Source organism: Pinus tabuliformis, chromosome 2_2, assembly GCF_031772625.1.
Source record: "Pinus tabuliformis cultivar Carrire ecotype Pingquan chromosome 2_2, CPIR1, whole genome shotgun sequence".
In the NCBI taxonomy this organism is placed as follows: domain Eukaryota; kingdom Viridiplantae; phylum Streptophyta; class Pinopsida; order Pinales; family Pinaceae; genus Pinus; species Pinus tabuliformis.
The window spans coordinates 175,604,659-175,617,378 of NC_142300.1; the positions used below are offsets into that span (position 1 = coordinate 175,604,659).

A 12,720-nucleotide genomic window follows, 5' to 3' on the forward strand; every position below is an offset into this window, starting at 1 on the left:
CCAAGTTTGATGCCACTTTGTACCAACAATTAGTTGGCAATATTTTCTATTTAACTCATAGTCATCTTGACATTTCCTTTTTTTTGGTCTCGTTGTCCAGTACATGCAAGAACCCCATGAAAGCCACTGGAAAGTGTCAAAGAGAATACTTTGTATATCTGGGCTACAATTCAGTTTGATATACAATATAGTTATGGGGGATCTCCTATGTTGGTTGTTTTTACATATTTCAATTACATCGACAACCCTGATGCTTAGAATCTTATTGTAGATTATGTCTTCAACCTTGATTCTGGACATACTTTGTGGGGTTCCACGCAATAAAATTTCCTCTCTTTCTCTAGTAGAAGCAGATAGTTGAGCAGCAGTACATGCAAGTCAAGAAGCACTTTGGATTAGACACAGCCTTTTAGTTCTTTGGCTTATATAGAGCCTTTTAGAGTTTGGATTCTAGTAAAAATGTCTAACTGCTCTCTGATGTGACAATGAGAGTGCCGTTTAATGTGCCAAGGAGCCAGTTCAGCCTCAATGGAACAAACAGATTGTGTTACACATGCACTTCATTTGGAAGCTTCTTCAGGAACGCACCTTGAAGTGCTCTTCTGCCATACAGATGATCAAGTTGTTGACATTTTCAGTAAGTCCATCACAAAAACCGAGTTCTTAAAGCTTCAGTGTATGGTAGCACTGAGAGTTATACAAATTGTCATTAAGGGGGGATAGGATTTAATGCTTCCTTCCTTCTGCTTTTATCACTTTGTAAATCATTCGATCCTATCCCAAGTTGTTTTTAAGGGGGATGTTAGGAATATAGGATATATCGACACTAGTAGTTAGGTTAAGTTCAACTTGATCTAATGTGGTTTTAGGTTATTGTTTGCCATTGTAGTTTTATTAATCTTATCGTCACAAGTATGCTTACACATGAGTGATCTGATGGCTCAAACATTTCCTTGATATTAATGACACTTGATCTATGGCTCAACACTCGATTGGTCCATGTCTTTTTATCTAAAGAGCTTGGAGGGTCATTTGTTGATGACTGAATTGAAAGATGTTCTTGTAATTTAATTTTTGCATTAATCAATTACCTAAGTGCCATGGACTATTTCCCTCGAGAGTTTTAACAACGTAAACCTTGGTGTCTTGTTCTTTGATCTATGTGTGAGTGTTTGTCTTGAGATGTTTGATCTGTATCAACATACCATGTTTTTAAACACATCTATATTATGTTTAATTTTTACATCTTCTAATGTTTTCCGTTTGTCTTTGTTTACATTGTTTAAATTCATTATGTGACTGTTTGTCTTAAGGTGTTTGATTTGTATCAACATAGCCTGTTTTTAAACACATCTATATTATGTTTTAATTTTTACATCTTCTAATGTTCTTTCTGTTTGCCTTTCTTTACATTGTTTAAATTCATTATGTGATCATCAAGTTTGATTTTTCTTATAATTTTAAGCATGTATCTTCAAACGTAGAAGATGGAAATTAGAGGTTATTCAGACCTTGTATAAGCTGGAAAATGAAATTTCTTGACTTCTATCATGTTTCCCTTCTACGTGTTTTTTGATCACTCCCAACGCTGATGTACTTGCAGGTTAAACGTTTCAGAAAGCTACTTGAAAAAGCTGATAATAATAAATCTAGCAACTACAGGTTACCTGTAGATTCAATAGAAAAACTTCATCCCTCGTATTCTGCAGGTATACTCCTTTTCGGTGCATTTCAGGGCTCCTATTTAGCATAGAGAATTTTTAGTGATTAGAAATTGCTACACCTGTTGTCTAGCATCTACATTAGCAATTTTGCTATGGTTGGGTTTTTTCCTGGTAGTTGTTTATAGTGAGTTGTTATTGTGACATTGTTTTCTCTAACCCAAATATATTACTTTGTAATGGTATCATGCATTTCATTTTGTTCTGACTGATTGTACTTGTTTATCATGGTGTCATAAATTTAGCATTGGAGAAGTTGAAAGAAATTGTGAAATGTGAAACAACTGGACAACACCAGAGTTCTTCAAAATTGGTGGTGGCAAGTAAAACTGAAGAATGGATTGAGACTGAAACTTGAAACAAGAAAGTGATTATTGAGTCCACAATTTTCCTGGGCCCACTGCAAGGAATCTAATGCCACTTGTTGCATTCGGCAGGATGAATTCATTATTTCCAGAATGTCTCTTGTCTATGTTTAGGAAAGTAAATTTCTGTGCTTGTAACTAACATGTTTTCTTATGATTTCTCAAGGGCTTACAAAGCCAGGCCCGTTAAATTAAGCTGGAAATATGGAGAGTAAAATGAGTTCCTTAGGTAAATTCCATATTAACTGATTTGAAATCACGATGATGCAAACCTACTGTGTAGCTTTTAGATCAAAGTGACTTTGATTGAAGCAAGTTTTGTAAAATGTGAAGATTTTCTCCAAAAAGAGAAAATGTATGTAAACTACAATGATGCATCTCCTTCAATGCATATGAATATCAGTGTTGTAAGAAAGGTGCCCTTATGTGATGATTTAGTGTGGTATATTGGTCTCTGAAAAACTTTGTACCAAGGCGTCTGCAACCCGTCTTCTACACAAATTCCTGGGGGGGATGGTTAGTGCTTTGAGGCACATGCATGAGAAATTTCATATATTGCTACCCCAAGCTATACTTCCCGCTTTCCGTCGGTCTATATGTCTTCATGCAAATGCTATGAAAATGATGTCTTTCTGATATAAAAGACTATTTAGGCATCATAGAAACGCAGCACGTTAGAGCCATTTGATTGAGCTGATTTCACAACTTTGGTCCTTTGTACAGGTGAGTAAAGATGCATTTTAATTCTTTTTTCTAAGAAGCAAGAATGTACAAAAACAAAACTAGTCAGATAAAGCATACAAATGACATTGAGCTTCTGAGTAATTTACAACCCTATTAAAAATCGAAATCATTGGACTGTTATTCATTTGAGTTCATTACCCACTCTTTATGTGAAACTTCAAATTTTCAATTTGCAAAGCAATCTCCATTTCAGTGTATCATGGAAAGCCCGAGGCACTTTACTGCATTCTGATGCACATTTCTTGAAAACTTGGGACTATCCATGGCTTACAACTTCGATTGAGAAAAGATGCCAGGAAAAAAAATTGTGCTGAGGATATATCCAGAAAAGCAACTGATTCAGTACCACCATATAGAATATATTTTGTCCAAATAAGATTTATTCAACACAAAACAGGAAATTGAAGCATAGTAGACATGTACACGAGCTCATTCTTCTTCCAAAACAAACTCCTCGAAGGAGTCTTTGATGAGACTGAGGGCAGTCTAGTTAAGATTCTCCTTTCCAGAAAAGGAAGAGCAAACAACTATGAAATGCATCATGCACAAGTTTCCTCATGGATCTTCATGCCCGTGCCATTCATGTTGACTGTTTAGCATAATTTACGGTAAAATTTGTCTCCTTTGTTATGAATTGGCGAGACAAACTGCTTTGGAATGGGAAGAATGGGAATATTGTATTTCTAGGCTCCAACGTGTCTCTTAGAAATATTAATCATATTATACATTTTCTAATAATTGTGACTGTGAATTGATCTTGTTATTGGGCTTAGATATGTTTTGTAAAGCCATTTTCTAGTGATGCAGAAACGAATTTTGAATTAAATGGAAGAATGGTTGAAAGTAGTTCTGTTTTTGTAGTGGATTCATAACTTAAGGTCCACTAATTCCAATATCATAAATCTTCTTAGTCTCTTATTTAAATCTAATATGCCTTTTGGTACATATCATATTAATAGCCAATAAGCCAATAACTAGGAAAGTGATGTTGAACATGATTTTAGAGAGTGTTGGAATTTCAAATTATCTTTACCAGTCAAAATGACGGGTTGGACTATAGAATAAACCATATTAGCAGGTTAAATGATGGTTAGAACATAGAATTAACTATATTAACGGGTTTTCTGTATTTAATGAAAATGGATTGGAAATTTTAACCATAGTGGATTTATGAAGAGATTGAAATTTTATGCTTGACGCAGTTTCGAAAATCGACAATGAAAACCAAAATCTAATGTTCACTTCAAAATTAAGCCACTAAACCCAATAAAATTTTCTTCAAAACTTCAAATTCTCTTCGTAATGTCCAGATGTATATGCCCAATGATGTATATGCCCAATAACATAATCATGACTTATGTGGCCATATCTCAGAATCATATGAATATGTATCTTTTTGGGACCCATTATATTCCTATATAATACAGTATAGCTTTTTTCGCTTTGAAAAACATAACAATAAAAAATTTGTTAAAACACCGAATTGCAAAGTTAAATAAGGATATCTAATGAAACTCAATCAAAGGTTGCCATTGTGATTGAATTCTGTAAATGGTTTTTGTGTTAACCCGGTCTAATGCCCTTTAATGATGATAAAATAAATAAATAAATATAATATTTAAATAAATAAATAATAATAGTAAAATAAATAATAAATAATGAAAAAAATATAATAATAATAAATAACATAGTAAATAATAAATTGTAGTTCTAAATATATATAAAAGTAAATAATAAAAAAAGTTAAAAGAATAAAATAAAATAAAAAAATAAAATTGGGTATGTTGATGCATGAAATCCATATCTCTTTTTATTTTTTGGTCTATTTAATGGACAATGAAGAGGATGAGATTCATCTATTACTTATTCTATTCTCTTGAGAGAAAAATGTTTTGAGACAAAGGATTATCTACCAGTGGTACAACCAGCGGTAAAAAAATTATATGCAATTGAGCCTAAAGTTTGGTGGAGTGTTGTCCCCAGAACTTTGTTGGGGTTAGCGGAATTCACATAGCGTTCAACTCCAAAATCACAAGTAAAGAATATCATCGCTAAAAGTAAATTCTCTGCTCATACTTTTTGAAATTCTATGTTAATTAGTTGACACAAGTAAAGAATATCATGGCTAAAGGTAAGTTCTCTGCTCATGCTTTTTGAAATTCTATGTTAATTAGTTGATTGTAAATCACATAATTGATCTAATTAGTTGTATAGTTAAATTGTGGGTTGCTACATATGGTATTAGAGTGGGTTTCAACAATATTTAATTAAATTCATTAATAATTTTGTTCACGATGACAAAAAATTAATGAAATTAGATTTGAGAAATAAATACAAATTCCATTTTTTTACAATAATTATTATATAAATTTTTAAATAAATATCATTATTTTTATAATAATTATTATACAAATTATTAAATAAATATCATTTCCTTAATTTTTCTTCTTTTATGAAAATAGAAAAATGTTATACATTATCATAGAATAACATTTTGTCTCTACTAAATTTGGTCAATCTTGTAAAGATCTTATATTAAATTTAATATTGATTTTTTTTAAACATAATTGGAATAGAATTTTATTAATATGAATTTCTAAATCTTTATGAATCATATATAAAAGTGAATAATAGTCCTTTTATACATATATATATCAAAATACTAATTAAAATCTTTATACATGTATGCCAAAATACTAATTAAAAAGAAAAAGGTAAATTATATGTCACACTTCATCTCTTAAACTAAAAATGGCAATTGTTGTGTTGCCAATTAACTATATTTATATAATAATAATAGGAAGAATAAAAACCAATATTGCATTAAGTAAAGTAGTAAAGTTCACTGTAGTTTTTTACTTACACTCTCTTATCTTAGCATAAATAATAGTTTTATTTATTTTTATCACGGAAATAAAATAAAACTATTAAAAAGTATTATGAATTATGTTTAAAGACTTTGTTTTAAATATTATTTCAAGACTTTAGTATATAAAAGATAGTTGTATTGTATATTTTTGTTAAATGTAATTTAATTATGAATTATGTTTAAAGACTTTGTTTTAAATATTATTTCAAGACTTTAGTATATAAAAGATAGTTGTATTGTATATTTTTGTTAAATGTAATTTAATTATGAATTATGTTTAAAGATTTTGTTTTAAATATTATTTCAAGACTTCAGTATATAAAAGATAGTTGTATTGTATATTTTTGTTAAATGTAATTTAATTAAATTAATAATTTTTAAGTATTTTGAAAATACATGAATAATGTATAAGAGATGTGGTGTGAGATTGTTGGAAGATGGGTGCTCTATTTTTAGGTTGAATTTATCATCTATAACATGTTTAAATAAGGCTCATTAGTTGTGGGTATATTCAACTACCTTTGTATTTGATATCTATAGGAGTAAAGTGTATTATTGGAAAGGATAATATTAGCATACAATTCGACTTTTCTAACCGGCAAATCAAGTGAAGCCAACACCTTTATCTTGGACCATTCTTCTGTCCTCAATTAGGAATGGACATGGGCAACATTTTTTCTAATCGGCAAATCAAGTGAAGCCAACACCCTTATCTTGGACCATTCTTCTATCCTCAATTAGGAATGGACATGGGCAACATTTTAGTTAATGGTATTTTTTTTTAAATTTAGAATTATTTAATTAAATAAGGAGCTGAATTATATGGCTAAGTTTAGTGTGTTTTATGGTCATAAAATCTAGCATGAATCAATTAGGAATAGACATGGGCAACATTTTAGCCAATGGTCGTCTTTTAATTTAGAATTATTTAATTAAATAAGGAACTGAATTATATGGCTGGGTTTAGTGTGTTTTATGGTCATAAAATCTAGCATGAAGATGCATGGCGTCAACCATTTTTGGAAGTGGTTGTTCTTTAATTTCGAAGTGTTTAATTAAATAAGGAGCTGAATTATATGGCTGAGTTTAGTGTGTTTTATGGTCATAAAATCTAGCATGAAGATGCATGGCGTCAAATATTTCTAGAAGTGGTTGTTTTTGTCACAATAACATCAAGTCAACAAATGGTAATGACAAGTGGTGATTTTGTGGTATTTTATTTATAATTTGAATGAATAGGTTTTTGTGATCTATATTCTAGATAAATGTCTTTCGGATTAATCACATCATTAGGATTGGGTCAAAGTTTTGAACCAACTAATGCGGTTCATCCTCGGTGAAAAAATCATACAACCGTCATGAATAAATAAGTGTATATTATTCTTGTAATTTAATTATTTTACGTTATTTATGAAGAGTTTGAAGGATGAAGATGAGTGGTATTAACAGAAGTCATTACATTGAGGAGGGATTAATTTGTGTGGGGTGAGTATAATGGTTTCTTGTGAAGACTTTTTTCCTCTTAATGTAAATGTAAATCATGTAATTGTTAATAACATAGAAAATCAATTTCATAATAATAGATAAAGAAATAAATGAATTATAAAATAAAGTTTATCATAATATATATAAATTGGTAATCTATATATGAGTATTTTTGAAATTTAGTTAACATGACGTCATCCTCACCGTCCTCTGGCTTATCATCGACAGTCTGTTCAGGGTTCCAAACTAAATGCTGGCAACTAAACACGAGGGTTGCGCTCGTTGCGGGACTTAACCCAACACCTTACAGCAAGAGCTGACGACAGCCGTGCAACACTTGTGTCCACGTTCTCGAAGGCACTCCTCTCTTTTGGGAGGATTCACGACATGTCAAGCCCTGGTAAGGTTCTTTGCTTTGCATCGAATTGAACCACATGCTCCACCGCTTGTGCGGGCCCTCATCAATTCCTTTGAGTTTCATTCTTGCGAACATACTCCCCAGGTAGGATACTTAACGCGTTAGCTACAGCACTGTGCGGGTCGATACGCACAAAACTTAGTATCCATCATTTACGACTAGGACTATTGGGGTATCTAATCCCATTTTCTCCCCTTGCTTTCGTCTCTCAGTGTCAGTGTCAGCCCAGCAGAGTGCTTTCACCGTTGGTTTTCTTTCCGATCTCAACGCATTTCATCGCTCCACCGGAAATTCCCTCTGCCCCTACCGTACTCCAGCTTGGTAGTTTCCACCGCCTGTCCAAGGTTGAGCCTTGGGATTTGACGGCGGACTTGAAAAGCCACCTACAGACGCTTTACGCCCAATCATTCCTAATAATGCTTGCATCCTCTGTCTTATGGCGGCTGCTGGCACAGAGTTAGCCGATGCTTATTCCTCAAATACTGTCATTTTTTCTTCTCCAAGAAAAGAAGTTCATGACCCGTGGGCCTTCTGCCTTCACGCGGCATTGCTCCATCAAGCTTTCACCCATTGCGGAAAATTCCCCACTGCTGCCTCTTGTAGGAGTTTGGGTCGTGTCTTAGTCCCAGTGTGGCAGATCATCCTCTCAGACCAGCGACTGATCGTCGCCTTGGTAAGCCATTGCCTCACCAACTAACTAATCAGACGCGAGCCCCTCCTTAGGTGGATTCCTCCTTTTGCTCCTCAGCCTATGGGGTATTAGTAGTCATTTCCAGCTATTGTTCCCCTCCCAAAGGCAGGTTCTTATGTGTTACTCACCTGCCCACCACTGGAAACACCACTTCCTGTCGGACTTGCATGTGTTAAGCATGTCGCCAGCGTTCATCCTGAGCCAAGATCAAACTCTCCATGAGATTCATAGTTGCATTACTTATAGCTCCCTTATGGACAAGGCTTATTCAACATCATCTCTAGGCATAACTTGTCTCCATTTGCTTTATATAAGCTCAGCCTCGAGTTTCCAGTATAGTCGTCCCTACCCTCTCTGTCAATCCCACGGGCCTAACATGACGATATAGCCATAAAAGAGATGGAAGGACTCACGGAAATATTTTAGCAAATGCTCTCAGGCATAACTTGTCTCCATTCGCTTCGTATCAGCTCAGCCCGGAGTTTCCAGTATAGCGATCCTTACCTTATGAGCTACTATAATATATGTTCTCAACTTGATATCTATAAAGATAGATGGATCATCCATATCCAATTTGTTTTCCATCTACCATAGTAGACTCACTCATTCATATATGATGAGGGGGCCCTTTTAACTCAGCGGTAGAATAACGCCATGGTAAGGCGTAAGTCATCGGTTCAAGTTCGATAAAGGGCTCATATTTCCCACGAAGAAAGAAGGCTCGGGTGTCCATTTCTCATCGTATGATCCACATATTTTCAAGATGAAAACCCTTTTTCAGGGACAAAAATTATCTGTCATGATAGGTTTCAGGCAAAAAAATTGTTATGACGGAGTCTCACAACTAATATGGGGGGAGGACCACTATATCTTATCAATAATAGTCTTCTTCATCCTGCTTCTATAGGATCAGTATATAGTTTACTCGATCTTTGTCAATTTTGAACATATCAGAGGTATTATGGATACCTGGTAATTTCAATTTACCAATCTTCAAAAGAAGTGGAAAAAACGGAGAAGTAAGTGAACCTGTCACATTGGCTTATGAATATATAAGCTACTCTGGTATTGAAATTTGATGGAGATTTGGAAAGTGGACCTTTCCTATCCAAAATTAATCGATCTTATTTAGTTGATCGAACTCCCTATTTGGTTGTTGATTGAATGTTTCGTCGGATCGATTTTTATGATCTCTTCTCCCTTCCCTAGACAGAAAGAGATATAGATCCTGAAGTAAGTCCATTCCGAGCCGAATTACGGACAACGTATTTTCTCTGTTTAGACGAAATTGATACACAAATAAAATATGTGATTCTGTTACGATGTACTAAATATTTTCATATGAATGTACCGTATGGTGATTACACCGGTGAGAAACGGATCGAAATTAAGATGTTAAAAGAGAAAACAAAAGGGAAAAAAAGGGTTTCACTTTTGGATCACAATGGTTCAATATATAACTTCTTGCTATAGAAGGAGAAGAACTTTGGAGTCATTTCATTTAGCTCTATGAGTTATGAAAAAATCGACTCGTTCCTGCCCGTAGACTCATTCGTATCGGACCACGATGTAGTATACATAGAGATGGATGAGAGAGAATAGAAATACTCCTTTTCATTTTGTTGCATTGCAGAAGGTTCAAGACGAGAATGAATAAAAAATATTGAATGGAATATATATTGTGAATAGAATCTAGTCAATGGAAGGCAAAAAGCGCACTTCCCTCCCCTTAAATTGTTCCATCAATGTTATTTAATAGGTGATTCGAGGATCAGATAGGAACACTGAAAACTCGGGATCGAGCGATCATGCATTTACCTATATTGAATCGGTTCGGTCCAGTTTCAAATATTTGTTCCAACAACGAATCTTCAGAACCCTATTTTTTTTTTAAAGGATGATGGATGAAAAATTGTCCCTAATTCATCGTATACCTTTTGATCATATAGGGTGCTCGGAAATGGTCGAAATAGTGAAATAGGAGGATCGCTATGACTATAGCCCTTGGAAAGTCTTCTAAAGAAGAAAAAACTTTATTTGATACTATGGATGACTGGCTACGCAGAGACCGTTTCGTTTTTTTGGGTTGGTCCGGTCTATTGCTCTTTCCTTATGCCTATTTTGCCTTAGGTGGATGGTTCACGGTTACAACCTTTGTGACTTCATGGTATACTCACGGATTGGCCAGTTCCTATCTGGAAGGTTGTAATTTCCTAACTGCCGCAGTTTCTACTCCTGCTAATAGTTTAGCAAATTCTTTGCTGCTATTATGGGATCCCGAAGCACAAGGAGATTTGACTCGTTGGTGTCAATTAGGTGGTCTATGGACCTTCGTTGCTCTTCACGGTGCTTTCAGTCTAATAGGTTTCATGTTACGTTAATTTGAACTTGCTCGATCTGTACAATTGCGACCTTATAATGCAATTGCATTCTCTGCTCCAATTGTTGTCTTTGTTTCTGTATTTTTGATCTATCCATTGGGACAGTCCGGTTGGTTTTTCGCACCTAGTTTTGGTGTAGCAGCGATTTTCCGTTTTATCCTCTTCTTTCAAGGTTTTCATAATTGGACCTTGAATCCATTTCATATGATGGGAGTTGCCAGAGAATTGGGTGCTGCTCTTCTATGCGCTATTCATGGTGCTACTGTGGAAAATACTTTATTTGAAGATGGTGATGGTGCAAATATGTTCCATGCTTTTAACTCGACTCAATCCAAAGAGACTTATTCCACGGTCATTGCTAACCGCTTCTGGTCCCAAATTTTTGGGGTTGCTTTTTCCAATAAACGTTGGTTACATCATGTTATTTGTGCCAATGACTGGTTTATGGATGAGTGCCATTGGAGTAGTTGGTTTAGCTCTAAACTTACGTGCTTATGATTTTGTTTCCCAGGAGATCTGTGCAGCAGAAGATCCTGAATTTGAGACTTTCTACACAAAAAATATTATCCTGAACGAAGGTATTCGTGCTTGGATGGTGGCTCAAGATCAGCCTCATGAAAACCTTATATTCCTTGTGGAGGTCCTACCCCGTGGAAACGCTCTTTAATGGAACTATAGCTTTAGCTGGTCGTGATCAAGAAACCACTGGTTTCGCTTGGTGGGTTGGTAATGCCCGACTTATCAATTTGTCGGGTAAATTTCTTGGAGCTCATGTGGCTCATGCTGGATTAATTGTATTCTGGGCTGGAGCAATGAACCTATTCGAAGTGGCTCATTTCGTACCGAAAAAACCTATGTATGAACAAGGATTGATTCTACTTCCCCATCTAGCTACTCTAGGATGGGGAGTTGGTCCTGGTGGGGAAATCGTGGACACTTTTCCATATTTTGTATTTGGGGTACTTCACTTAATTTCTTCTGCGGTTTTAGGTTTTAGTGGTATTTATCATGCACTCATAGGACCTGAAACTTTAGAAGAATCGTCCTAGGCATAGAGGAACCACACCAACCCATCCCGAACTTGGTGGTTAAACTCTACTGCGGTGACGATACTGTAGAGGAAGCCCTGCGGGAAAATAGCTTAGTGCCAGGATGATAAAAAGCTTAATGCCTCTTCTCATTAGAAGGTCGTCTTCTTTGAAACCCATTTCTTACATATTTTCTTTCCCACTCCACACTTTACTTTATTTGAAACGCAATACCTGCGCTCGCTCATAGCGATGCGATAAATTTGCTTCTGCATCCTCTTACCCCAAAGAGAGGAATCCCTTCCTTTTGGGAGGGACTCCTAGGAACAAATCCAGCGGAGACGTAATCTGTAGCTCAGAGGATTAGAGCACGTGGCTACGAACCACGGTGTTGGGGGTTCGAATCCCTCCTCACCCACCCCGAAAGGGGACAAAAGGGAGGCCTTTCGGGGGTAGGGAGATTATGATTGGGATAGCGGACACAAAGCTATGGAACTTAGTCTTCTCAAAGGGTCATTTATCGAAAATGATACCTGGTACGTTCGAGAGTAACTAGCATATTTGTGTCTAACCTCCTATAAATCTTCCTCATTATTAGATTTAGATTAGGGTTATAGAATGAGAGATTCTTCCAAATCCGAGGGAAAATACGAGGGAAAATAGATTGACAGCATGCAGGGATCCAATTCTGACTTCCAGGGAATGAACTTATAGTTCTAACAGCTAGTAACAGGTCGAGTGACTAGTAATGGGTCGAGCGAATAGAGGCCTCTTCACCTTCAACTCTGGAAATGTCATCACATCGGAGAACAATGGATTTGTTTCTCCGAAATTTTCAGTATTTCGAAGAGACCATTGTTTCCATTTTGCCTTTCCCGGATGACCTGGATCCTATCTTGATCCTGTGGCGATTGTGCATTCATATGTTATGAACAAGGACAGGTAACGTTTGACTTACTCCTAATGGTAAAACCGAGATTTATTTTGAATATAATGGATCTCCCCAAGTAGGATTCGA

General features: G+C 35.3%; 1 protein-coding gene across 2 annotated transcripts in view; it reads left to right on the top strand.

Annotated features, from left to right (window-relative positions):
- RH1 (RNA helicase 1) overlaps positions 1-2,501 on the top strand; it is a 367,146-nt gene extending 364,645 nt beyond the window's left edge. For both annotated transcript variants that reach the window (XM_089404445.1, XM_089404446.1), the window contains 2 exons: positions 1,604-1,709; positions 1,967-2,501. In XM_089404445.1, coding sequence (XP_089260571.1) covers positions 1,604-1,709; positions 1,967-2,079 — 219 coding nt within the window. In that variant the 3' untranslated portion in view covers positions 2,080-2,501. The remainder of the gene's footprint in view (positions 1-1,603; positions 1,710-1,966) is intronic.
- The last annotated feature ends 10,219 nt before the right edge of the window (positions 2,502-12,720 follow it).